The sequence below is a fragment of the Micromys minutus genome (genome assembly GCF_963924665.1).
Source record: "Micromys minutus genome assembly, chromosome: 2".
Taxonomy (NCBI): Eukaryota; Metazoa; Chordata; class Mammalia; order Rodentia; family Muridae; genus Micromys; species Micromys minutus.
The window spans coordinates 14825386-14853203 of NC_137971.1; the positions used below are offsets into that span (position 1 = coordinate 14825386).

The 27818-nt window shown below is 49.4% G+C and overlaps 2 protein-coding genes across 4 annotated transcripts; both read left to right on the top strand.

Moving 5' to 3' along the window:
• Positions 1 to 204: 204 nt before the first annotated feature.
• Positions 205 to 12809, top strand: LDB1 (LIM domain binding 1). 3 transcript variants are annotated; one of them, XM_080913575.1, is made up of 11 exons: positions 205 to 591; positions 8629 to 8731; positions 8856 to 8900; positions 9000 to 9075; positions 9170 to 9272; positions 9396 to 9568; positions 10062 to 10184; positions 10360 to 10443; positions 10540 to 10663; positions 10870 to 11018; positions 11672 to 12806. In XM_080913575.1, exons 1-11 carry the CDS (start codon positions 567 to 569, stop codon positions 11900 to 11902), a joined length of 1236 nt encoding a protein of 411 aa, XP_080769701.1. In that variant the 5' UTR covers positions 205 to 566; the 3' UTR covers positions 11903 to 12806. The 3 variants fall into 3 exon arrangements, with proteins under 3 accessions (XP_080769701.1, XP_080769699.1, XP_080769700.1); XM_080913573.1 differs by having other exon boundaries at positions 439 to 591; positions 10870 to 11012; positions 11672 to 12809; XM_080913574.1 differs by lacking the exon at positions 205 to 591 and adding an exon at positions 5708 to 6191.
• An 11192-nt stretch (positions 12810 to 24001) lies between these two features.
• Positions 24002 to 24379, top strand: LOC308416881 (multifunctional methyltransferase subunit TRM112-like protein; the record flags this gene model as incomplete). The annotated part of the gene is made up of 1 exon (XM_080911994.1): positions 24002 to 24379. One exon carries the CDS (start codon positions 24002 to 24004, stop codon positions 24377 to 24379), a length of 378 nt encoding a protein of 125 aa, XP_080768120.1.
• Between the last annotated feature and the right edge of the window lie 3439 nt (positions 24380 to 27818).

The window sequence follows — 27818 nt, forward strand, 5'->3', positions numbered from 1 at the left end:
TCTGCCTCCGTCTCGTTTTTTAAGAGCTGCGTCACATGCATGCAGTTCCCGGGAGCGCTCCCTGCCCCTCGCCGCGCGGCGCACGTCGTCGCTCGAGGCGCGCTCGCCCGGGTCACTTTGACACGGCTCTCCCCTCCCACTACCAGGACAATTAGCATATTAATAAAGCCCGGCCCTGCCCGACTCTGGCCGGAGAGCCGGCGCCTGCGAGAGGGAGAGGACGCGCGAACGGGAGCGAGCGCGAGGGCGGCGGCGGGGAGGGCGGCGGGAGCGCACAGACACGCACACGCACACGCGCACACACGGACACACACTCCGGGGACGCACACCCGCGCGTACACACGCAGAGGCAGCTCGCCTTCCTGCCTGGCTTCCTTCCTGTCTGCTCCGCGCCTGACAGGCCCCTCGCTGCAGGCAGGGGCGGCCCGCACCGGGCAGAGGCCGGGCCGGGCCGGCGGCGCGGGCATCGGGGGCCGCGGGCGGCGGCAGCGGCTCATGCCCGGCCTGTCCCTGCGAGGGGCGGGCATCGTGACTCGGCTGGGCCCCCAGCGGCGGGCGATGTGAAGATGTCAGTGGGCTGTGCCTGTCCTGGTGAGTGGGTCTCGAGGCCGCCTGGCCCCTCCCTCCCTCTCGACCCCTTCACCCCTGGTTTGGCGATAATTTGTATGTGGGGGGCGTCGAAGGCATGGTGGGGGTCGGGGGCAGTATAGAGTTATTGGGGCCTCGGTCGGGGGCGGGTTTTCCCTTCTGTATAAATGCGCAGCAGCCCAGCGGTACGGGAAGGGGGTGCTGAGGATGGCTTGTATTTTTTTTGGAGGGGGGAGGCTAATTGGGGACGGATGGGGGGACTGAAATTCCCAGAATTCCAGGGTGTTAGCCAATCAGAAGTGACTTTGGACTTTTGACCCCCCCCTCAGGTCATCGTAGAGTTCTGATTGGCTGGTTTGGGTTCCCCCCCTTCCCTGCTGCTTATTACCTCTTACATTTTTTGTGACATTCCCCCCCTCGGGCTGTTTCTTAGGATGCTGTTTGGGGGAGGAGTTGATTGGAGCCCATCTTGCCCCCCTTTAACTTTTCCTGTCTGTTGCCAGGGAAGGTTGGCCCTCCTGAGGGACAGAAAGCACTCCTAGGGGGTGTCAGATAATTGGGCCCTTGGGTCTGCTAGCTCTGTCTTCGTGGGAGGGGGAATGTAGCAGTTCTAGGAGGCCTTGAAGTTAAAAGTGGTTTGCAGATTTGAGTTTGGGGAGCAATGCTCCCCCCCAACTGTAGACTTGAGGACCCAAATTCAAATCACAACCTTTCCTAACGGGGATCAGATCTTGCCAGGAACACCTGTGTCTGAGAGTGTCTGAGATTTTTCTCACAGGGTCAGGATATAGGCTCTACAAGTGCTAAGAGGAAAAAGTTGAACCATGTGATGGGAGAGGTTAGTCTAAAGAGAGTCCCAGAATATAGTCTGGCCCCTTCCTTCTAACACTGCATCCTCAAACTGGTCTTCCTTCCAGGATGGAGCCAGCATTCTTTAGTAAGTCAGGGGTCAGTGTTCTGGGTCTAGCCTGTCTGGATCCCTTGCCCCTCTATATATCCTGTATTCTGAGAGGCCTATACATCAGAACTAGGACCCTTCCAACACCCCCCCACACACACACACACTCAACACAAACACAATCCCCAAGGGAAACTGCCAGTGCAGAATCTTCCTTGGAAATCATGTGACCCTTTCCAAGTTGGACTGGGTTGGGCCTACACTTCAAGTGGCTTCTGAAGCTGACATTTTAGGGGCCTAGAGCCTAGGAGGAGGGATAGGAATATCTGGGTGTGGGAACCCCTGGCTCCTGCTGCAGAGGGTGGAGGAGAGGAGGAGAGCTTGCCAAGCCGGAATCCTGCCTAGTCTCATATCCTTCCCACCAATTCGTATGTTTGTGTGTGTGTTTTCTCCTTTGCAATTGGTCAGGGTAGTTCATGCTCTTAGCCCACCATTCCTTCTAGGTTCTTTCCCTGTAGCCTCATGTATGAAAGGCAAGGCCTTAAACAAGCTAGTGGGGTGACACTTCATCTCCCCTCTCAAAAGATGGGTTTCTCTGTGTAACTGTCCTGGAACTCGCTCTGTAGACCAGGGGGGATTGCAGGGCTCAAACTCAGAGATCCGCCTGCCTCTGCCTCCTGAGTGCTGGGACTAAAGGCATGCACCACCACTGCCTGGCTGAAACTTAAATTTTTTTCTTGGGGGTTTTATATGGAGAAGTTGTCAGGCTGGGGGAAGATGGGAGATTGGTCCTGGAATTAGGGCAGAGTACCTTCATTCGTCAGCAGGAGGAGAATGGTTCCTCATGGAGACAGGAAGAGGGCCCATGCCCAGGGGTATGTATGTGCAACTTCAATGTCCAAAAGCTCACGTTCTTTTTGTAGGGTGGTAGCTTGCCTGAGAGAGAGGGAGAGCACACAAGTGAGCCAAGGATGGCAGAGAGTGTCTTTTTCTTGATTATGAAGAAGTCTGATACACTGTCTTGGTGACTGGATTAGACATTAGGCTTCAGGAGGAGACCGCGTGGGAAAGGGCTTAAAGCGAGACCTGGGGGTGGAGAATGCTGGGAGTTGGGGTAAGGAGGAGAGGACCAGACTTGCATGTATGGGTAAGAGCACATGCTTTATTCAACCAAGGGCATCCTGGCAGCATATAGCAGTTTAGGTCTGAGGACCACCATCACCCTGAGCAGTCCTGGGGCCTAGGTGCCCTGGCAGGCTGCCTGTCTGCCTGCCTGAGTCTATCCTTTGTGCTCTGCTGTCTCTGGGCTCCTCCTCCCCCAGCCCGACAGAGAGACAGCACATGCCCCACACATGTGACTGAGGGAAGCCAGAGCACACACAGCCACACAAATAAATGCACATGCAGAAACACCACAAGATATACATGTACACACCCCTCCAGCCCCCCTTGGTGCTCCTAGAGTGAAGAACATCTTGGAGCTGAGTGACTAGAAACCGGAACAAGCCTTGCTAAGGAGCATCTCCCTGGGCAGGATGCTCAGGGGCTAAGGCCGGTCTAGGGCAGCATGTAGCTCAGAAGGGTTAAGGCAGGGAGAAGTAGGGGGAGGGGAGGAGGCAGCAGTGGTGGCGGCTGGGAGCCAGGAGAGGAGGATGGCAGAGCGCCAGGCCAACGGGAGGCCGGGCACAGACAAAGGAAGGGGGGCAGGCACACTGGAGGCCTGGGTCAGGGGCCCGGGCAGGGGGCAGTGCTGGTACCTCATACTGTGGGCTGCTTTTCTTTGAGCCCCCACCTCTAGGAGTACTCATAGGCCTCTCTCCCCTTTGTCATTCTTTGTTGCCCCCTGCCCCCCAGCAATTTTTAGGGCCTCCTGACATAGACTTAGTGCCTTTGGCTGGACCTTTTCTGCCCCGTGCACTGGGGGAACTGGGTCAGAGCAGGAGCAGGCTTGCTACAGAAAAGGAACTGAGAGCCTTTTGAATGATAGGTCAGAGTCTTGATACATCTTGGTGCTTAAGGGCTCCTCTCATGTGGCCCCTTGTGGCTCCTGTCTGACTAGATGGGCAGGATGAAGGGTTCTGAGCTCTGGGCTGGGGGCAGAAGCACACACTCCTCCCCCATCCCTATGTGGACAGTCATTGGAAGCCTGGTGGGGGTAGGGAATAGGGCCAGGAATGGCTGCATGGCTCCAGGAAAGGGTTTAGAACAAGTCCAGGTTTCCAGCCTCAAGCCCTCCTGGCTCGCTTGTTCTGTTGATACTTGTGCATTTGATCTCCTGTGTGCATGTCCACGTGTATCCGTGTGTGTGCTCAGGTGGTGCCTGCCAGCATGCTTTAGGAAGTCTATTTGTGTTTTTGCTGAGGCTGTTTTTGAACTCTCTACCTTCTGAGTGTTTGTGATAACCAGGTCCACATGCTCCATTTATGTATGTGTTTATTATTTCAAGACAGGGTCTCACTCTGTAGCTCTGTCTGGCCCAGAACTTAGACCAGGCTGGCCTTGAACTCACAATGTTGGGATTAAAGACTTGTGCCACCACATCCAAAAATGTATTTATCTTTTAAAATGGTCTCTCTATATGTCTGAGGCTGGCCATGGGACTCTGTTTAGTCCAGGCTGTTCTCAAACTCATCTAAATCTTTCTGCCTCAGCTTCCCAACCAAGCTCGGGATTCGGGTGTGTTCCACTCAGATCCACTCAAGTTTGGAAGGCACAATGACAGGTGTTGTTGTGGTTGTTCTTGTTGGAGTGTTTCTCATTACAGTGTTGGGATCTAAATTTTCAAGCTAAAAGAAATAGGCTGTATATTGCAGGTTCTGGCTAAAATGGCATAGATTTCAATGCTTGTGGAAGCAGGGGTTCATTTAGTATATGAGCAGGCTGTGACTGAACAGAGTGCAGGTTCCAGGGAAGATGGGCTATGGAGAATCTCTGCATAATAATTGATTAGGATATCCATGTTACAGTGTGTTCCAGATTTAGCAAGTAAATTAACCAGTTTTGGTGTGTAAGGTCAGGATACATGCATAGTCCTAGTACCTGTATAAACGAAAGCTGGGGTCTTCACTAACTCCGGGTCTGTCTACAAGTGCATCTCTGCGCTGTGGGTGTATTTAAGGCTTAAGGAGTGTGTACCAGATACTGATGTATGTGAAAGAGCTGTAATGTATGTGTGGAGCATGTTTACAGAGCCTGGTGCAGTAGTATCATATTCTTGCTTCTGTGTGTATCTCATGAAAAAATCCCATCCTTGGACTAATCGTAAATATAGTTGGGGAAGGAGGGTAGGAGGGGGACACACTCACACTGCAAAGAATGGAAGTAGGGGGGTCTTCCTCAAGTTGCCCCTGTGCACGTGTTTCCTTTTCCTGTCTAAAAGTAGTAGGGCCTGGAGTCCCACCGAAGTTTCAGAAGTATCTCTTCCCCTAGGAAGAGAAATGAAGCAAACCCTATCGAATTAACCAAATACCTTTATTAAGACCTGGGGTGGTGAGCAGGATTCTGTAGTTCCTTTTAAAAGTCCTATGTAGACCCTTGGATAAGCAAGTTTGCCCTTAACCCTGACAATACCACTTTGACTAGCATCCACGTGGCTTCAGGGGTGGTGCCCGGGAAGGGTGTTCCCTATAAAGGGGATCTAATCCAGGGCTTGGGACTTGTATGTGTTTGGGGCAGGAAAGCCTGGAGTGTCCAGGCTTTTTTTTTTTTCTACTATTTACAAGCTGAACTCGGAAGTGGGGTTCCGTCAAAAGTAAACCTCCTATCCTCCCACCTAGCTACTCTTGAATTTCCCCAGAGGACCCCAGAGTGCAGCTTGAGTCAGCCTTTTACCTAAGAGATCTGTGGGAGGTATTAGGAGGCTGCAGTGGCCAGCACCTCCCTGCATCCCTGCATGTGACTCTGGAGGGTACGTTTCGCTGCTGGTCTCCCCCAGCCTCCTCTCTGTCCAGGGCTCCCCAAGCCTGATCCCTTCAGTCCCCAGTCCCCCGGTCTCAATCTCTTTTGTTTTTCTCAGCAGTCCCTCCTCGCTCCCTCCCTCCGCTCTTCCTCCTCGCTCGCGGGGAGGGGGCGGGGCCGGCGGGGCAGCTCCACCCTCCGCCCGCCCTGGGGCCTCCTTCGGAGAGAGGCTCGGAGAGCGAGCGGGGAGGAGAGGGAGGGAGGAGGGAGAGAAAGGGAGAAAGGAAGGAGCAGGCGGGCGCTGCGTGTGTCTGAGTGTGCCAGTGTGAGTGAGTGTGAGTGCCGGGCCCTGCCTCTCCCGCCTCCCCTGCAGAGGGGCCCGGTGGCCTAGGGAGGGCGGGCGGGCTGCTCGGAGGCAGAGGCAGCGAGAGGCGGCGGCGGGCAGAGCCGAGGAGGAGGAGGAGAGAGGAAAGAGCCGAGCAGCCATTGTTGAGGGAAACCTTGCAAACAAAGAAGGCTCCGGACTCCCCGCGGCCCCCCGCCCCCCAGGCCGGCCCCCTGGCCCCCGGCCCCCGGCCCAGTGGCCATTGTAACTTTCCCCCCGGGCTGTGGACCCCGCGGGGCGGGCGGAGGCTGTGCATGCGAGTCTTTGTGCGGCCTGCGGAGTGGAGCTCCCAGCCAGACCGGCCTGTCCCACTCGGGACATGAGCTGCTGAAGTTGGCTCCACCTTAGTCCTCACCCTTGCCAGGGTCCCTGAGGACTTCCAGGCGCTCCCCGCAGCTCCCCTGACCCCCTCAGTTCTCCCAGGTAAGTCTGGACACCTTAAAAGCTTGTTGGGGTGGGCAAAAGGCCCTCTGTCTAGCCCAGGCCTGGTATGTTGGCAGGGGGAGAAGTGCCTCAGCTCTTAGAGAGGGGGCTACAAACCTGCTGACCTATGGTCAGCCCCGAAAGGGAGGAGGCCTGCCTTCAGGTCAGTCTGGTTACCATGGAAATGCCCAACCGGCGGTACCGTCTCAGCCCCAGGGTGCTGCTTCCAACCTGAGCAAACTTTGCTAGTTCTGAGCTCTTCTTCTTTTCAACCCCTTTCTAAAGGCTTCCAGATTGTTCTGGGGCAGGTGTTGACTCTAGGGCTAGAAGACAGACACATTTCCTTCACTCCTACCCCCACCTTGGTCCCTGTATTCCTCCTACTGTGGACAGGCAGCAACAGGGACAGATGGTCAGGGTGATGTCCCTCCCCCCTTCTCACTCCCAGCCCCTTGGGCTGGAGCTACTGAGAGTTGCTATGGCTCTTGAAGAGATGCTGAGTTTGTGTCCATTCACTTGAGGTGTAAATAGAGGCTCCAGAGTTTGGACCCTATCTCCCCAGAACTTTTAACCTAGCCCCCAACAATGCGTTCCTGAGCTGATTTATTACTTTAGGAGGCCCAGAAATTCAGGGCAAAGGTAGTTAGTACAAGAAGCAATAAGGGCCAGTTCTGAGGAAGCAGAAACTTGGGTTCATTACATAGGGGTGGACTACAATTTTCTGTTGAGTGGAGAGTCTTGGAGGCTGAGTAGAGACTGATTTTCCTGAAACACCGGTTCAGTCGAGGTCTAGTCTGTAAAAGCAGTGTGAGGACCTGGCTCTGTGAGAGCTCCTGCAAAAGATGAGAGGGCTTTCTGGGCACCCTGATACTGCCCGGGGCTGCTTGGTTCCAGCCCTTGGTAGGCGTGTTGGGGCGAGCCGAAGGTGGAAGCCTGCTAGGCAGGGTGAGGCACACGCATGTGCAGGCACACACAAGCTCTGGCTCTTGGCACCTTTCTAGACTATAGTCTGGTCCCCTCTGGGACCCCCCCCCCTTGCCCATGTTGTAATATGGGGCCCCTGGAGAGAAAATTAAGTGACACATGTTGGCACAGGGTCTTCCTTTGTCTCTTCCCCCCCAGGAGGAAAATAGATTTTATGTTTAAATTAGGGGACAGGGCTCAGATGCAGCCAATACAGATGGCCTTTAAAGTGCAATCAAATTTTAGGGGCTACAGAAGTGAAAACAAGGCCAGAACATTGGAGGCTATGCCTCAGTTTCCCCTCTTTTCTGGTGGGGAGAGAAAGAACGGAATTGCCTGGGTAACTGGCTCCTATCCAAGTATGAATTTAACTGTGGCAGTCAGAAACTAGTATGCCAGGAAGTATCTATGCCAATTCACAGAGTGGAGGAGGCACCCCTGCACTTGCCCATGTATACCATAGGGACCTCCTAGTTAGTGTTTGCCTCCTAGACTGAGCTCCTGGAACGTAGGTTCTTTCCCAGGCTTCTCTGTTCCCTTTGTAAGCAGAGTGCTATCTAGTAGAGGCTCAGCTACTTCCTTCCCACCTCAGGTCTCAAAAGAAAAAGCGTTAGACTTTGAGTTTCTGGTCTGGAAACAATACTCTACCCATTATAGGTGTGGGTATGGGGGCTGGGCTGATAAGGGAGTGGCTGTTGGTGGGGAGGCCAAAAGCTCAACTGTTTATCTGGTGGGCCGCACCCAACAGGCACAGCAGCCCCCCTTATCTTTCTATCCCTTGCCCTCCTGAGACCCTGCAGGGCAGAGGAAGAACAGAATTCCCTAAATCCCTCTGCCCCCACCTGGGTCACTAGACGACACAATAAAAGGGGATCGGAGTTTGGGATGTGGGAATGTTTCGTCTTTTTTCTGTGTTCATGTTCATGGTGTTTCTTCCTCTTGTTCATCCCTACTTATCATTCAGGCTCAGCCAAAGCAACCGGATCTTAGGTGTGAATTGGAAGTAGGGCCAAATACTCCCTCCCAGTGTGCTTGCTTGATCCTTCCTTTCTTTAATGTTTTGTTTTATTTTTGGTTATGGGGGCGAGGGGTATTGGGGTAAGTGCAAACAAGTGTGGGTACCCACAGAAGCCAGAAGAGGGTGTCATGTCCCTGGAGCTGGAGTGACCAGAGGTTGTGAGTTCGTCGCCCAATAGGCTGGGAACCAAACTGAGGTCCTCACAGTGAACAAACGGTTCATGCTCTTACTCCTGGGCCAACTCTCCAGCTCCACTCCCAGTTTCTTAATGAAATAAGATGGGAGCTAGGTTCTGAAGGGGTGAGAGGTGATCCTTAGAGTAGTCCTCTCCTCTAGTTTACCACTTTCTAGTAACGGGGCAGAGACTCCAGAAGACCAGCCCTTTCCTATAAAGTCTAGCCAGCTTCCAGGGAAGCTCCCAAGAAGCTCAGGGGACTGTGCCATTCTCTCTGTTAGGTTGTTCCTCAAAGTCATTCAAGCTGTACTCGCCGAAGGAGCCCCCAAACGGCAACGCCTTCCCTCCCTTCCATCCCGGCACCATGCTGGATCGGGATGTGGGGTGAGTTCTCTCCTTCCTAGTCCTCATTAGATGGTAAACTGCCTGAAAGGGGCTGAGGAATGTCCTCGCATGTTCCAGTCATTTCTCCTGCACCATGATTCTCATAATCTCTTCCCTTACACAGCCCAACTCCCATGTACCCACCTACATACCTGGAGCCTGGGATAGGGTAAGTGGGGTGCAGCCAGTAAGGAAGCCTTTCTTTTGCATGCAGAAAGGGGGTAAAATAGGGCATCTCTGCCATTGACCTCCGTCCCTTCCTTCCCAGGAGGCACACACCATACGGTAACCAAACTGACTATAGAATATTTGAGCTTAACAAACGGCTACAGAACTGGACAGAGGTATGGCAAAGGAGATAGAGATTGGGGGTGGTGTCCAGATGAGCATCCCTATGGGATGTTTCTTTGCACACACACTCATCTCTGGGTTCTTCAGGAGTGTGACAATCTCTGGTGGGACGCTTTTACGACTGAGTTCTTTGAGGATGATGCCATGTTGACCATCACTTTCTGCCTGGAGGATGGACCAAAGAGATACAGTGAGTGCCCTCTGTGAGAGAGTTACACTTTCTCTGTAGTTTGTAAGTCTGGAAGTGCTAAGAGGTCTGTCTCGTCCATTTTTAAGTATCTCTGTCCTGAAGAATTTGTCCTGTCTCCCATAGCCATTGGCCGGACCCTGATACCGCGCTATTTCCGGAGCATTTTTGAGGGCGGTGCGACAGAGCTATATTACGTGCTTAAGCATCCCAAGGAGGCGTTTCACAGCAACTTTGTGTCCCTCGATTGTGACCAGGGCAGCATGGTGACCCAGCATGGCAAACCCATGTTTACCCAGGTCAGCAAACCAACAGGATATGGAACCCCACAGGCACCTGGATTTGATTTCCTCTTTCCCAACATGTACTCCGGCCTTTCCCCAAGGAGGCGTAACTTAATGGGAAGCAGCCAGATGAGAAGGGAGGGCAGGCAGAGTAGCCAGCAGATAATTGTTTGGTTTATTCATGTCAGTCTCTGGACCCCAAGGCACACGGTGAACAAGAGCCTACCCTCACAGAGCTTGTTTATAGCACATGGGTTTTTTCTCTGGCTACTTGGGAAAAGGGCAAGGATGTCTTAGCTTTCCTGATGTGTTGTGTGATTATACGTGAGCGTGTAAAGGCCAGGTATATGGGGAGGGGGCATGCTGCAACATTTGTGCACCCAGATACTTGCACCGGTAGCAGAAGTGTGTGCAGGGGGGAGAGTGTGAGCCGAGGGGTAGCTGTTGCAGACACGTTTTTTTTGTGTATGTGGGAAAGGGGGCAGGGATATGACAAACCTGTCCCCAGGTGTGTGTGGAAGGCCGGTTATACCTGGAGTTCATGTTTGACGACATGATGCGGATAAAGACTTGGCACTTCAGTATCCGGCAGCACAGAGAGCTCATCCCTCGGAGTATCCTGGCCATGCATGTGAGTTGTGGACAGGACCTAAGACAAGGGGGAGGCCAGCAGCAGCAGGGTTGAGTGGCTGTGCTATTTTCTGAACTTAAAGTAGAGGGGAGAGATGGGTCTAATACTAGCCCCTTTCTCTCCTTATGTCACAAGCTCAGGTGACCAGATACCAGTGTTCTTTCCCCTTCTCTAGGCCCAGGACCCCCAGATGCTGGATCAGCTCTCCAAAAACATTACCCGGTGTGGGCTGTCCAATTCCACTCTCAACTACCTCCGAGTAAGTCTCTGATGACTCCAGTTTTGTCCCGGCCTCTCTGATTTGAGCTCCAGGTCTCTCCCCTCACAGTCTAATCCCCCTCTGGTCTACCCCCAGCTCTGTGTGATACTCGAGCCCATGCAGGAACTCATGTCCCGCCACAAGACCTACAGCCTCAGCCCCCGAGACTGCCTCAAGACCTGCCTTTTCCAGAAATGGCAGCGCATGGTAGCGCCTCCCGGTGAGTGCCTTGCCCCAGCCCTCAACATGCTCTTGACAGGACACCCGAGGCTGTAGCTTTTATCTCCTGACACGAAGTTCCCTCCGATCCTTTTAACTCCTGGGACTACAAGACTGAGAACAGGGTAAAGGCAGCTTCTGAGGAGTGGGAATGGAGCATAGGGGTCCAGGGCCCTCTCCCACCGGAGTCTCCCTTCTCTCACACAGCCGAGCCTGCACGACAGCAGCCCAGCAAACGGAGGAAACGGAAGATGTCAGGGGGCAGCACCATGAGCTCTGGGGGTGGCAACACCAACAACAGCAACAGCAAGAAGAAGAGCCCGGCCAGCACCTTCGCTCTCTCCAGCCAGGTACCTGTAAGCATCTCGGCTTTCTTCTCTTCTGGGCTACCCCACTGCTCACCCCTGACCCCAGTCTGAGCCCGCATGATCTGACTCCTCCCACTGATGAGAGCCTTTGCCAGGCACACGCATGCACGGTTGTGATCACACAAGCTCAGCCCTAGGAACACATAGCATGGGACAGAATCAGCTGTGCGAACGTAAGATGTTCAGAGCAGATTCTGTGTGGCAGGCACGTACCATCTGAATGCACCCACACCGATGGAAGGATCTGCGGAGGTGGATGTTGCTTATGTAGAATACAGGCACATCAGTGCGCACACACAGCCACCTCCCTCAGTTCTGGTCTGCTCACTCCTACATGATACGAACAGAAGTTGAAGGGTCCCTAAAATCCAAAGGACATGGATTAGGAAGCTAGGGGAGGAAAAGGATGCTTCTTCCCAGAATCCAGTGGGTAGGGGCTAAAGGCTCTGATGCTCTGGAGTCCTTTTGTGGGAAGGAGTCCAGGAGCTGAGGGTGTCAGGAGTTGGGATTTTAAACTTGGGTATGAAGAGGGGCTGGGGTGTTGAGCTTCTGGGGTGGGTATGGGGCTCTGGGGATATCTACTGCCCTGGGTCGGGCGAGCCCCTGCCCCGATTATGTTTGGGGACCTCCGCCACTCTCAGGATGTGATGGTGGTGGGGGAGCCCACCCTGATGGGCGGGGAGTTCGGGGACGAGGACGAGAGGCTCATCACTCGACTGGAGAACACCCAGTTTGACGCGGCCAACGGCATTGACGACGAGGACAGCTTTAACAACTCCCCTGCGCTGGGCGCCAACAGCCCCTGGAACAGCAAACCTCCATCCAGCCAAGAAAGCAAATCGGAGAATCCCACGTCACAGGCTTCCCAGTAAAGGCCCTACCACGGCCACCCAGTGCTCTGCCTGCCTACCCCTCACAGCTCCAGGAAGCGGAAGACAGAATGAGGAGACTGGGCCTCTGAAATGGGCAACCTCCATCCACCCACTTCAGGGAGGGACTGGACTCGCTGGGGGCAGGTGCCAAGATTTGCCTCCCAGTTGCCCTGGGCTGGACTTGGCCCCTGCAGAGCCTTTTGGGGGAAGGGGGTACTCATGTGGATGCCTATGTGGGCCCTGGGCCTCTGAGAAATGTCCTGACCCTCTTCTCCCCAGGGCATTTGCCCCCATTCTTATCCCAGGTTCTGGGTGCCCCATCTTCCTGATTTATCCCTTCGAGCCCGGGGTTCATACCTACAGCCCTTAGGGGCTAAAAGTTGGGGCCTTGGCTGAACGCCCTTCCCCTAGGCGGCTGTCAACCGAGGGTAAAAATTTGGGCTCCTCCCTTTTGCCACTTACCCAGCTCCAAGTTTTTAAAAAAAAAAATAATATTATTAAAAATGTAAATTAAAAAAAAAAGTCACTCGTTCCCCTCCCTCCCTCCTGGCAGATGGGGGGCCCAGGTGGGGGTGAGAGTTGGGCAGGGGAGTATGTGTACCTTTCTACACAGTTTGAGCCGGTTCAGTCCAGGAAGACACTCTTTCCCTCCCTCTGGGGTGATGAGTTTGGAGCAGCATGTCATTGGTTGGAGATGGGATCATTGGTGACCACATCTTATGACAACCCCCTGTTGTCCATTTCCCCAGCCTCCAGGGCTCTGGCCTGGCCTTTGGTCATGTTAGTCCCTCTAGCCCTACCCTCCACAGTGTGTATTTTTACAGTCCTCTATTAGAACAGCTGTTTTGGATGGGTGGGGAGGTTCCCTCCCTCGGGAGCACAGAGGGAAGGGAGCTGCTTTTTTGTTTGTCGATGTGGGTTTTTTTGGTTTTTTTTTTTTTTTTTTTTTTTTTTTTTGTCTCATTGTGTCAGGAATAGGATGAGAGGGGACAGTGTCCACTCTACTCCAGAACTTTCCTCTCCCAGCCCTTCAGACTGTGCATCCAGTCCTAACCTCTCTCTGAGGGAAAGGACCTACTAAGATCACCAAGCTTAAGCCCGTGGGGGAGAAAAAGGCCTCTGTCCTACCCCAAGCTGAAGCAGACATTTCTTTCCCCATGTCCCTCATAGATGGAGGCGCATCCTCAGCTCCATTCGTGGTTGGAGCAGGTGAAGGCTCAGAGTGAGGAGAGGCCAAGAGCAGGGTTCTATGGCTCATGACTCTACTGCCTCTTCCTGTGGGCAGTCCCGGGGTATGTGGGTGCCTCCTCTCTCCCCATTCTCCCTTTTGGATTATGGGGTCCTTTGGGCCCTGTATCCTCCATGCCAGCCACTTTTGGGAGGATGCTATCAGGAGCCAAAGGAAAGGGCGAGGTGAAATGGATGTTTCATTTCATCCACTATAATGATTTTTCCCCTTTTTTGTTTTTGTTTTTGACTCTTTTCTTTTTTTCTTTCTTTCTTTCTTTTTTTTTTTTTTTTTTTTTTGGCCAATTGAGTCATGTATGGTACCAATCAATAAAGAGACTTTTTTGGTTTGAGAGTGTCCTGGTTAGTCATTGATAAAGTTTGTAGGCACGGTAGCACCCAGGAGCAAGAGAATCCTTATAAGTTCAAAACCAGCCTGGTCTGTGTAGTAACTTCCAGGGCTACACATACAAAATCCCATAGTTGGAGGCAGACTTTCTCAGGAATTTCTTCTATTTCTCAGCAGACCTCCTGTCCTGAGTTGGCCTCTAATTCCAGGTTCCAAATTTTCTTCCTAGGAATCTCACCCCTATCTCAAATACCTTCAATCTTGTCTTTCTTCAGACACACCCACTCCAACTGCTGCCCCTTACCTTTAGCTCTTACAAGGTTTATGCACTCTGAAGCAGGGCTCCTGAAAGAGCCCTGGAAAAAGATTTTGGCTGTTTGTGGGGAAGGGGTTCTTGAAAGGAAATTGTGTTGTAGGACCTTGGGGCAGTTAGAGCCTATGAGGCTTTTTGATGTTTTTGGGAGACTCATAAAAAGAAAACAACCCAACCCCTCCCTCATGAGGTCTTAACCAGCCTTCCCCTATACACCCCACCCCCACCAGGCCCCTCCTGAGAAATTAAGAGAATTGTTTGTCTTCTGCTGACTTTGGTTGGGGCCACTTAAGTTCCATAGGGAGAAATAGCATCTCTTAGCTACTAACTCAAGTCCTACTTTTCTACCGCTGAAGTAGTTTTCAAAATAGGGGAGACCCTGCTGTGGGTTACAGCTTGAGTCCTCCATCCATGATACCCAGTGTTTTTATCCTGACGGTAAGCCTCAGACCATTCTTACTGAGTGAGGCCTCTGGATCTGCAATTAAACCTAATAGACAGTGTGCTTCTGCCTCAGCTTCTGAGTTGACAGGAAGATACCAGAGAGAAGTGTCTAGCTGACAAACCCCCTCCACAGTTACCTGTCCTATTGCCAATATGGTCCTCAAGACACCAAGGGCTATTCACGCAAGCATGTTCACACACCCATACACAGGCAGAGGCTCAGCCTGACCTGACAAGGACATTGGCCACTGCTTTCTCATTCAGAGTCCTAGGCAATACCTGCAGGTGGTCTATGTTTAGTATAGAGTGTACATTTGGCCTTTTTTTGCCTGAGTGTGTCTGTATTTATGCATGTGACTGCCAAGCTGAAGAGGTGCTAGGTATGTGTATAAATGTATATAAAGTATGTTAATGTGTATGCATGTTCATATGTGTGTGTTAGAGAACTCATTCAGCTAGTATCAGTGGAGCAGACCCAATTCTGGGTGTAAGAGGTTTAGTACTGAGAAGGCAAAGAAAGCCTGAGGTACATGGAGTAGGCTCTTATATAATGGGGGTGGTTGAAAATGAATGTGTGGCTTAGCAGTGTTGAGTTATTGGGTCCTGGGGCACTGGTTTTGAAACACTGTGCTCTCTTATCATTGAAAGAGAGTCAGGTGCAGGCTCTGCCCTGCTCTGCTCTTGGCCAAAAAGGGTGGGCCCAAGAGACAGGGAAACTCAATATTTGAACTCAGGAAACGGTGGTCAACAGTTTCCTCTGGAGCTTTAGATCTGGTTCCTCCCCTATTATCCCCCAGCAGCCCCTGTGGGGAAGGCCCCTGGTAAAAGCAATTTCTGAGGAAGAGAAAGGGAGAGTCCATCTAAGACTTTCATGCCCTCTACTAGATCTACAGATGCGGGTTAGGCCCAGACTCCAGCATGTTGCTGAAGAACTTGTCTCAGTCTACTTCAGGTGCAACTACAACCTCAACAAACCCAACCTCTGTCCCTTATTCTGGCCTCGGCTCCTTTCCCACGGTTTCTGGCCTAGATACATCTAACCTGAACTCTAAATGCACTCAGACCCCGCCTTGCCTTACATGACCTTAAGCTGGCTTCACTTCCAACTCCTTTTCAAAGAGAAGGCAGGAGAGGTGGCTCAGTAGTTAGGAACATTTCCTGTTAGAAGGGTCAGAATTAGTTCCCAGTACCTCCCTGGGTTCTCGAAACCCTTATTGAAGTCCAGTTTCAAAGGTTCTGGCTCCAAGAGCCAGAATGAGTGCAGGCAAACACCCACATTCATAAAAATAGGTGTTTAAAAAAGGAGAACTCAGGGCTGGAGAGATGCCTCAGTGGTTAAGAGTACTGACTGCTCTTCCAGAGGTCTTGAGTTCAATTCCTAGAAACCACGTGGTGGCTCACAACCATCTGTAATGGGATCTGATGCCCTCTTCTGGTGCATCTGAAGACAGAAACATATCCCAGTACGGCCTGAAATTATGTAGTTGATGATAACCTTGAACTTTGGTCCTCATACCTTTCCCAGCCAAATGCTGGGATAACAAGTGAGTGCTTACAGATCCCATTTATGCCATGCTGGGCACTGAAGATGGAGTTTTCTGCATGCTAAGCAAGCACTGAGCTACATCTCCTAACTCCCCACTGCCCTGTTTTTCTTAATGGGGTCTCCCTGTATAGCCCTGGCTGGCATAGAACTTAATGTAACAGACCAGGCGGGCCTTGAACTTGTGGTGATCCTCCTGCCTCTGGTTTCCAAGTACTATACGTGTGTACCACTATGCCTGCTCACTTATTTATCTGATGTGTTTGTGTGGTATATGTGTGTACTTGTGTATCTGCATCTGTGTGTGTAGTGCACGTGTGTGCATGTATTTGGAGGCTAGAGTCTGTTCCTCAGATGTCCACTTTTTTTTTCATGTGTTTGCTTTGTCTTTGATACTTATTTGACAGAATGCTGACAGAAAGCAACTAAGGGAGAAAGGATTTATTTCAGCTCTCAGCTCAAGGTTACAGTCCCCATCTAAGGGAAGTTGAGGCTGGAACTCCAGATAGCTGGTCATGTAGCCATGGGACAGCAATGTGTGTGTATTCTTTCCTCCACTTAACACAGCCCAGGATTCCAGGCAATGGCTCTGTCCACGGTGCCATCAAGACAACCCCCAGCAGGTGTGCCAGAGGCCCGTCTCCTAGGTGATTATAACTTCTGTGCAGCTGACAATAAACACTAGCCATCACAGCTGGCCACATGCCTGGTGCGTGTCCGGGACTCTCCCTGGTGGTGTGCTTGTTCAGGATGTCACCCTGTGAGACTGTTCCCTCAGTGAGCGCCAAGCACCATCCACTGCCTGCTTCCTGCCAGCCACAACCGCCCTTTCTAGTTCCCTTCCCCTGCTGACTGTCTACCCTTAACCACCCTTTATATGTTCCCTTCCCCCAACTGTCCACTCCTCATCCCTGGTGGCTCAAGGCTCTTCAGGAGATCCCTCTCTATGCTGAGACTCCTCTGCACTGCTCTTGAACTCTTTTTTTTTTTTTTTTTTCATTTCTCCAAACAGGATCTGTGTAGCCGAGACCGGCCTCAAATGAACTGTTGTTCATCCTGGCCTCAAAACGTACGATTTGCCTGTAGGGATCCAGCCATGAAGGCGAACACCTGACCACATCTGTTCTTCTTCCTCAGTCCTGGCCCTTCTCCCGCTTTCACGAGTCATTTGTGACTTACACCCCTCCACTCCACCAGTTCCCTAACTTTCCTGCCTCCACCTGTTTCCCACCTTTGTCCCTCCCTTGACTCTACCCTGTCCCCCAGTCTGATGAGACAGTTTCCTGCGCCCAGCTTGCTGCCGCAGGGGCTGGAGACAAGCAGTTTCATAGAAAATGAGGACTGGGAGAAGGGCTTCATGAGGAAGACCACTTGCTCCTATCCCAGCACCTACATAAAGGGGTGCATGACTGAGGGCATCTGTGCATCCCCTGCACCCCTGCACTAAGGGGGTTCAGAGGCAGGAGGATCTCAGGTTTGTTGACTGCTCGCTTAGATCCAGGTCACAAGGGAATAAGGCCGAGATTGATCAGGACAATCAGTGTCCACCTGGTCTCCAAACACACAGTCCCTCTCCCCGCCCATACAGACGGACACACACAATATGCAAGTTTATCCTTCCTGTTGTCGTTTTCTACAGGAACAGCATGTCCAACTTTTGCACGCTTTAAACCATTTAGTTCGGTTGGGGTAGGGGAGGTGTCTATGTGGTACAACATGCACGTGAAACTGGCCTGGTTTCACATCATGTTTTAGCTTTCATTCATCTAGACCTCTCTCTCTCTCTCTCTCTCTCTCTCTCTCTCTCTCTCTCTCTCTCTCTCTCTCTCTCTCTCTCTCTGGGCCTCTTTCCCACTCTGCTCCAGAATCCCAGAGCACCAGAGTCTACCCAGAAAAGACCCTCAGATTCTGGTGTCCTAACTGGTTTATGCAGTCTCATTTCTGTCCTGCTCAGAAGGGATCATTCCTGGTCAGGAACTTTCCCTCCCACATTCCCATACTCTTGCTATATTCTGTATGGATAGATGCCCATCAGAAAAATCCAGCCCAACCTGTTGAGTGAGGTAGACAGGCTGTGCCTGAGGAAGGTGGGGCACTCTGCCGGTATATAGTCATCTTACGTTCTTCAGACTTTATGATCAACATGTGGATTGTTTTCTGCATGGACATCAAACACTCACACTGGGAACCTTGCCTGAGCTGGATTAAGAATCAGTAGACCAGAGCCAGAGAGATGGCTCAGTGGGTATTATTCCAGAAGGACCCAAGTTTCATTCCCTGTGCCTACATTAGGCAGGTCACACCTTATCCTAAGGCTAGCTCCGGGATATACTCCTGTCATTGTAGATACCGATACACATGTGGCACACACATACACATTACAAACAAAATAAGTACTTAAAAGCAAAAATAGAGGTCTGGAAGCCCTTGGGAGGCTGAAGCAGGAGGATTACCCACAAGTTCAAAGCCAGCCTGGAATATAGAGTAAAAGTCTGTCTCAAAGCAAACAAACAAGAAGCAGTGAGTTGGTGGTGGTGGTTCACACCTTTAATTCCAGCACTTGGGAGGCAGAGGCATTCAGATCTCTGAGAGTTCAAAGCCAGCCTGGTCTTACAGAGCAAGTTCCAGCTGTTGCACAGAAAAAAACCCTGTCTCAAAACAAAACAAAACAGCTCAAAAACAACAAACAAAATGTGCAGGGCATAGTGACACTCTTTTTGTCCTAGCTTGAGACTAGCTTGGTATACACAGCAGGCTCCAAGCCAGCAGAGGCTACACAGTAAGATCACGACTCAAACACAAACAAACCAAAAAAAAAAAAAAAAAAAAAAAAAAAAAAAAACCCAACCAAACAAACAAGACCTCCAAATAAACAACCACAAAAACTCGGGAGTTTGGCGCAGGGCTGTTATCCTAGCGCTTAGGTAGAGGTAGACCGATCAGGCTTCGGGGCTGGAGAGATGTCTAAGTTGAGTTGAGAATACTTGCATTCACAGCTCCTTGGGACTCCAGTTCTAGGAGATCCAGTGCCCTGTTATGCTCTTCAAAGACACCAGCATCTGTGCAAGTGCACATATGTACCGCCAGGCATTCACACATGCATGTAAAATAAAAATAGATGAATCTTTAAGGGAAAAACAAAACAAAAAAACCAAACAGAAGCCAGGCTCACAGAGTGTCTGGCACACACCTCAGAGGATCCCAGCACTCAGGAGGTAGAGGCAGACAGATCTCAGTGAGTTTGAGACCAGTCTGGGCTACCCAGAGAAATGCCTTGAAAAAAACAAACGCACAGCAAACAAACAAAAACTTAAGGCATCAGTGGTTCATATGCTAAGGGGTTCTTTGCAAGCACAAGGACCTGAGTTCAAATCAAATTCCCTTCGGTCATTGTAGAAGCCTTGGAGCAGAGAGAGGTAGCTACTCAAGCTCAAAGACCAGCCAGTTTGATTAGTAAGTTCTAGGTTCAGTGAGAAATCCTTTCTAAAAATAAGAAAAGAAAAGGGTGGCCAGGTGAGGTGCCTGGTGGGCAAAGGCACTGCTGCTAAGCCTGACATTCTAGGTGGATTCTTGGGACCCACATAACTGAAGGTGAGAACCAACTCTTACAGTATGTCCTTGGCTTCCATTCAAGGGAGACTGCATCATACAACCGGACACACACCTAAATAATAAATGTATAAAATGTGAATATATATAAAATAAGGTGGAAAACAAATAGAATACGATATCCAGTGTGGTGCTCTGGTTTCCACCCCTACCCGCCCTCCCCCACTTACACGAAGAAAAACATAGATATATTACAGGTTCAAGGTTATCTTCAGCTACGTAATGAATCTGAGACCAACCTGGGCTATAAGAGGCTTCATCTCAGTAACCCCACCCCCTACCAAAAAATCAATACAAAAATAAAAAACAGGAAGAGAGTGAGTAAGATTAGCTCCGTCTTTAATGGTCTGGGAAAGGGCTGGGGTGAGCAATCCAAAGCATGGACAGCAAATGCAATTTGAACGTTTGAAACTGTTGTCATCACTATCTTCTATTTGGAATAGCTAGTACCTGGGAAGGAGGCACACGGTAAATAATCACAATGGATCTCTCTCTCTCTCTCTCTCTCTCTCTCTCCTCTCTCCAATCTCTGTCTCTGGTCTTTCTTTCTTTCTTTCTTCTTTTTTAGTGCAGAATATTCAGGTCATGAGGAGGGGAGTTAAGAGGGTGGTAGGGGCAGAGAGAAAGAAAGAGAGAGAGGTGGGGGGGGAGATAGGAGTAAAGAAGTAGAGGCCAGCCATATCTCTGGTTTTTCAAGAAAGGGTTTCTCCAGGCTACAAAGGAGCTACAATGGAATTCTCTTAAAAAAATATATATATATATTATGTATTTGATTACACTGTAGCTGTCTTCAGACACACCAGAAGACGGCATCAGATCCCATTACAGATGGTTGTGAGTCACCCTGTGGTTGCTGGGAATTGAACTCTGGACCTCTGGAAGAGCAGTCGGTGCTCCTAACCATTAAGACATCTCTCCAGCCCCAACAATATTCAGTTCTTACATATGCATTGACTTTAGAATCTCACCCCTTTGTACAATATATATTCCATTATTCCTTGTCTTTGTAGAATATAATTCTATTATATTTACTTTGTGAACTTCGCTTAGGATTTAAACTTCTATGCCTGTGTTTTGTCTTGTATAAAAGGATTCCAGAAGCCAGGCATGATACTGCACAGGTTTAATTCCAGCACTCAAGAAGCAGAGGCAGGAGGATTTCAATGAGTTCCAGGTCATCCAGAGAGACATGGGAAGACACTGAAACCTTCTAGAGGACCTGAATTTAGTTCCCCGGACCCAGACCAGGCAGCTCACAACTGCCTATTGTTTCTGTTCCAGGAGATCTGATGCCTCTGGCCTCAGCAGACACTGCAGAACTTGCCCACATGGAGACACAGGCAACTACACAAAAATTTCAAACATAAGAAAAGTCAATTTGTTGTTGTTAGGTTTTCTTAGATAATGTTCTGGAACTCACTATGTAGACCAGTCTGGTCACAATCTCAGAGATCCCCTATCTCTGTCTGTTGAGTACTAGGATTACTAGTGTGCAACACACACACACACACACACACACACACACACACACTTTTTTTTTTTTTACTTTGTTTTTTTAAGACAGGGTCTCTTTGTATAGACCTGGCTGTCCTGGAACTTGCCCTGCATCTGTAGACCAGGCTGGCCTCAAACTCACAGTCACCTCACCTGCCTCTCTGCCTCCCCAATATTGGGATTAAAGTCCCATGTGCCAACAGCACTTAGCTAAAAAAATAAATTTAAGAAAGTATTCATGTGGGCTGGAGAGATGGCTCAGCGGTTAAGAGCACTGACTGCTCTTCCAGAGGTCCTGAGTTCAATTCCCAGCAACCACATGGTGGCTCACAACCATCTGTAATGAGATCTGATGCCCTCCTCTGGTGTGTCTACAGTGTATTCATATAAATAAAATAAAAGAAAAAAAAAGGGAAAAAAAGAAAGTATCCATTTATGTTATATATATGAGTGCTCTATCTGCATATGTGCCTACATATCAGAAGAGAGTATCAGACCCTGTTACAGATGGTTGTGAGCCACAGTGTAGGTGCTGGGATTTGAACTCAGGACCTCTGGAAGAGTAACCAGTGCTCTCAAACACAGAGCTATCTCTCCAGCCCAAAAACAAATTCTTTGTTGTTGTTGTTGTTTGTTTTGGTTTTTTGACACAAAATCTTAGTATGTAGCCTTATCTGGCCTGTGACTTGTTATATAAACCAGACTGGCCTTAAACTCCCAGCCTGCCTCTGCCTCCTGAGTGTTGGGATTAAAGGTTTAAAGATATGCACCACCAAACCCAGCCCAAGTGTGTATGTGTGTGTGTGTGTGTGTTTATGACAGGCAAATATGTGTACCCAAAGAGGCTAGAAGAGGGTGACCCCTTCCTTTGCTAGACCTGGTGTTACATGTAGGTCTGAACCATCTGATATTAATGCTGGAGACCTAACTCTGGTCCTTTACTAGAACAATACTTGCTTGCTCTTAACTGTTGATTCATCCCTCCAGCCCCAAGATCGCTAACATTTATGACTACTGGTGTTCTTCAAATATCATGTAAAGAATTTAAGCTATGTTTGATGACTCAGATCTGTAATCCCAGCAAATAGGAATCTGAAACAGGAGCATTGCTGTGAGTTCTAGGCCTGTCCAGGCTAAAAAGTTAGACCCTGTCTTAAAATAACAACAAAAAGAACTCACAGGTTGTAGGCTGGATGTAGTGGCCCACATCATTAATCCCAGCACTTGGGATGCAGAGGAAGGTGAATCTCTGTGAGTTTGAGAGGATCCTGGTTTGTATAATGAGTTTCGGGAAAGCCAGGGCTACATAGTGAGAACCCCCTCCCCAAAACTTAGTTTACAAGTAATGTCCACCATTCTTACTCCTTCGTCACCCTCCAAAGTATCCTTGGCAGGTAGTTTACTGCTGCCCAGGCACAGGTTGGGAGGTATATCCAGAGTCACACAACCAATAGGTAGTGAAGGCAAGATTAAATTCTTAGGAGCTCTGGGGCTGGATATGTGGCTCAGCAGAGCCTGTTACCAGTATACATAAGGTCCTAGGTTCAAGCTCTGGTGCTAGACAATAGCATATATACCATCCAGCGAGTCTCTAGGAATTTAAAACCCCAGCAATTTAAAACGCAATACAAACAGGGTTCAAAGCACAGAGAACTAGCCTTGTTCTGAGGTGGGCTTTTGTTCAGTAGCTTGGAGAACTAGAGATGTTCCCATTGGTATGGTTTGCAGACCTGCCTAGAATTAATAAAGCCCTGGGTTTGAGCCCCAGCATGAAATAAAACTGCTATTCTAGGATTTCCATGTAAATCCAGGAGGTAGAGGAAGGGCAGTGGAAGTCAAGGGACAAAGGAGGAGGTATGGGGAAAGGGAGGGAGGGAGGGATCAAGGGAAGGGGGTGAGGTGGAGAGAGAACTTCTGGGAAAAGGCTCAGTGGTTAAGAGCATTTGTTGCTCTTGCAGGAAGGTGGTTTGACTCCTAGCACCCACACGGTGGGCATCAGATCCCATTACAGACGGTTGTGAGCCACCATGTGGTTGCTGGGAATTGAACTCAGGACCTCTGGAAGAGCAGCTAGTGCTGTTTTATTTTTTAAAGATTTATGTTATGTATATAAGTTCACTGTAGCTGTTGTCAGACACACCAGAAGAGGGCATCAGATCTTACTACAGATGATCGTGAGCCATCTGTAATGGTGGATTTGAACTCAGGACCTCTGGGAGGACAGTCAGTGCTCTTAACCACTGAGCCATCTCTCCAGCCTGCAAAGCACTATAACTTTTGTTCAAGAGGATCCAGTGCCTTCTGGTCTCCCGGAACGCCAGACATGCAAATGGCACACACACACATATTCATGCACAACACGCGCGCGCACACACACACACACACACACACACATTAAAATAGAAACAAATTTTAAAATAAGTAAATAAATTAAAAACAAGTTGGATGTGTGAGACTCATTCTGCTAAAAACGAGGGAAGGTAATAGAACTGATGAAACCTTCATTTGTTCATTTGTTTTCAACACAGGGTTTCTCTGTGTAGCTCTGGAGGCCCTGAAACTTCCTATGTGGACCAGGCTGGCCTGGACCTTAGAAAGATATGCCTGCCTCTGCCTCCCAGTGCTGGGATTTAAGAAGTATATCACAGCATTCAGTTTCTACAAGCTTTGAAGAAGGTTCTTCAGAGTGTGGAGACCTTGCCCCATGAGGGATTAATTGAACCCAGAGCTTTAGATCCTGGGCAACACTATCTAGACCCTGGGTAAGCGTAGGAGCTCTGTCAGGAAGTTGATGTTAACAGCCTAAAGCTTAACCTCATCCTAAATCTGCATACTGTCTGGGTTTTGTGTCAATCTGACACAAGCTGGAGTTATCACAGAGAAAGGAGCCTCAGTTGAGGAAATGCCTCCATGAGATCCAGCTGTAAGGCATTTTCTCAACTAGTGATCAAGGGGGGAGGCCCAGTCCGTTGTGGGTGGAGCCAATCCTGGCCCAGCCCATTGTGGGTGGTGCCATCCCTGGGCTGGTAGAACTGGGTTCTATAAGAAAGCAGGCTGAGCAAGCCAAGGGAAGCAAGCCAGTAAGCGACATCCCTCCAACCCGAACTCCGGTGTGACAACATGAAACTGCTCACCCACAATCTCCTCAGCTCGCATGTGCGGGGCGTGGGCACCCGTGGTTTCCTGCTGCGCCTGCAGGCCACCGAGGTCCGCATCAACCCCGTGGAGTTCAACCCCGACTTCGTTGTGCGGATGATCCCCAAAGTGGAGTGGGCAGCTCTTGTGCAAGCAGCGGACACCTTAAATTTGGCTGAAGTACCCAAAGAGCCGATTGAAGGCTATGAGCAGGATGAGACGTTTTTGAGGAAGATGCACCACGTGTTGCCGGAGGTTGACGTACTGGAGGCCACCCTGCAATGTCCAGAATCTGGTCGTCTTTTTCCCATCAGCCGCGGGATCCCCAATATGCTGTTGGATGATGAGGAGACTGAGACGTAACCTTGCTAGCCACCTCTCTGGTATTTTGTGACCGTGTGTATCTGTTGTATGGTCTGTTAACTAGATGTGTCATGTGTGACCCCAAACTCCCCCCAGTGACTCACGGACCACCACGTACTTGAGCTCCATAGTATATATATATATATATATTCTCATTAAAGTATATATATATATATATTCATTATATATATATATATATTCTCATTAAAGGTTCAAAACCAAAAAAAAAAAAAAAAAAAAAAAAAAGTGACATCCCTCCATGGCCTCTGCATCAGCTCCTACTTTCTGACCTGCTTGAGTTCCAGTCCTGACTTCCTTCAGTGACGAACAGCAATGAGGAAGTGTGAGCTCAATAAACCCTTTCCTCCCCAACTTGCTTCTTGGCCATGTTTGTGTAGAAATAGAAACCCCGACTAAAACAATATGGTAGGAAAGTCTCTGTTCTTTATTATAAACATGGCCTGGAAAGATAGCCTCTACCCAAGACAAAGGACGGTCAACCAAGGAGGACTGGTCACTCTAGTGCAGCACTTCAGTTCATAACAATTCGTCATGAGTTTGGTAATTACAGGAGAACTTTACCCCTCATATCTCTGCATTGCTAGGGACGGAGCCTGAGGCCCTGATCGTGCTAGGCAAGTGCCCTGTTACCTGCTTACCTTCCCCATCACTCACAGTTCTGAAGACTGAAGTCCAAAACTGGAGCTGTCCACAGAGCTGGCTTCTTATACAAGCATCCAGGGGGAACCCATGGGCTTGCTGCTCTCCGAGATTCTAGTGCCAACCTGCAGCCCTTGGTGGGCCTTGTGTTGTATTTTGATTTTGCCTGTTAAATTGCGTTTTCATTTATTCTGTGTGATTTTGTGTGATTGTGTGTGTATGTGTGTGCATCCACTGTGGTGTGTATATAGAAATAAGATAACACCTTTATGAGATCAGTTCTCTCCTTTCACCATGTGGGTTCTGGGATCAAACTGCCCATCAGGTTTAGAAAGAGTTTAACTTTGCCCACAGACACATCTCGTAGGCCCTTATTTATTTATTTATTTATTTATTTGTGCTTTATTTGCACGAGAGCCTGCATGACAGAAGAGGGCATCAGATCCCATTGTGTAGGTGGTTGTGAGCCACTATCTGGGTGCTGGGAATTGATCTTAGGACCACTGGAAGAATAGCTGTTGCTCTTAGGAGCTGAGCTGTCTCTGCAGACCCAGCTCCTGCATTTTAAGATAGGATCTCACACTGTAGCCCAGGATATACTCATGCATAACTCATAACATAGTCTAAGGTGACCTGGAACTCTCAACAACCTTCCTTCCTCAGCCTCCCAAGTGCTGGGGTCCAACCTATCAATCCAGCCTAGCCGGTGTCAGCACAGTCTCCTTGGCATAGCCTCCTCTTCAGGTTTATAAGGACTGTCATTGGATTTAAGGCTCATCTTAATCCAGGATAATCTCCCCTTGAGATCCTTAATCACTTCTTCAAGGAGACTTATTCTAAATAAGATCACATTCTGAAAGTTTGCATGGAAAGTCTGTATGGTATGAAAGTCACAAACTGTAGCTAGAAGGTTCCTAATGGCCTTTAAATTTTTTTCTTTGTGGTGGTGGTATCAACCAAACACATATTCAGCCACTGAACTGTATTCCCACCACGTAGGTTTCAGTTTGATGGTTGAACCCCATTCTCAGAGAGTCCCTGAATTTTGGCATAGGAAAATCACACCTACTTTAATTTCATAGTAATTAATTAACCCTGTTCTGAAACAGGGTTTCTCTATGTAACAGCTCTGGCTGTCCAGGAACTCTAAGATGAGGTGGCTTGTTCTCATAGTTACTTTCTTTTGAGATAGGGTCTCACATAGCCCGGGCTGACCTTTGAACTTGCTATGTAACTGAGGACAACCTCGAAATCTTGATCCTTCTGCCTCTACTTCTGAAGGTCTGGAATTGCCATTGTGGTGTTTCCAGTTCTAAAGGTTTTGTTACTGTTGTTGTTGATTGTTTCTTATTAGCAGCAGGTCTAACTCTATTTCACACTTTGTGTGTAAAAATGAAACTATATTCATTTCAGAAGTAAAGCCTGACATTCTTTTATCTTAAATTCATACACAACACAACCTTTTCCTCTTAGGAAACAGCTGTGGGCAACTCCCTTCCCTCTTTCAATCCCGAAGAGAATTCTGGTGGCTCAGGTTCCTTTTCCTCCCGGTTCAATTCCAGGACCCTTTTCTCTTGCCATGATTCTGCGTCCTGAGTTTTCTCTTGGCACCATCTCTTCTTTTTCTTGACCCCTAAAAAATCTCTGCTTGTGAACATTTGATGGGTAAAGCTGACAGTGACAAGAGATGACCACCAGGGGGAGCCAGTGCCTAAGAAGATCTGAAGCCGTGTGTGTGTGTGTGTGTGTGTGTGTGTGTGTGTGTGTGTGTGTGTGTGTGTGTGTGTGTGTGTGTGTGTCCTGCCTGTGCCCTCTAGGACTACATAGGGAGTTCCAGGCCAGCCTGGGCTACAAAGGAAGAGATAACCCGGTGGCTAAGATTGTTGCTGCTCTTGCAGAGAACTGGAGTTGAGTTTCTAGTATCCATGTCTAGTGGCTCACAATCTAACCTCAGTTTCAGGGAATCTCAGATGCTCTTCTCACCTCTGAGAGGACATTTGCAGACATGTGGTATTCGAGACATACACATACACACATAGACACACACACACACACACACACACACACACACTAAAAAGTAATCTTTTAAGATATTTGTAACCAGACTTTTGGCTACTTTATTGGATTATTTTTCCTACCACCCTTCTCCACCCTTCCAACCTCCCAAACACTAGGTAGGAGAGGAGAAGTTTAGAGAGGAAGGGAGGCAGCCATCTTAGACTACTTCCTGCTGCTTAAGGGTGTCCAGTTCCTTGGGGGCAGTTTGATCTGGGCAGTCAGAATATCTCCAACCAGCCACCTGGCAATGCAGCAGCCTCTTGGGGCCCTGGCACTTTTAGAGACTCCCAGAATGTCAGACGCTATGTATCTTAGATGGTAAAAATCATGCTCCTGCAAGAGTATGAGACAAATCACAGTCAGCTGCTGCAGACAGTCTGAAGCAGCCCCATATCCCACACCTGAGATTAAAACAAAAACAAAGTCACATAACATTTCTGTGTTTTTAAAGAAACCAAAATTCTAACCACACACACACACACACACACACACACAAAAGAAAGAAAGAAAAGAAAGAAAAAGAAAGGGAAGAAAGAAAGAAAGAAGAAAAGGAAGTAAAAACTTTGGGACCAGAGAGAGCTGGTTCCTTAGAACATAGCTTTCTCTGCTTTTGCAGAGGTCCTGGGTTCAGTTCTCAGAATCCATGTTGGCTGGTTTATAACCTCCTGTAATTTGTCTGGGTTCCAAAAGCACAAGAGAGATAGGACACGTGGTGAGCAAA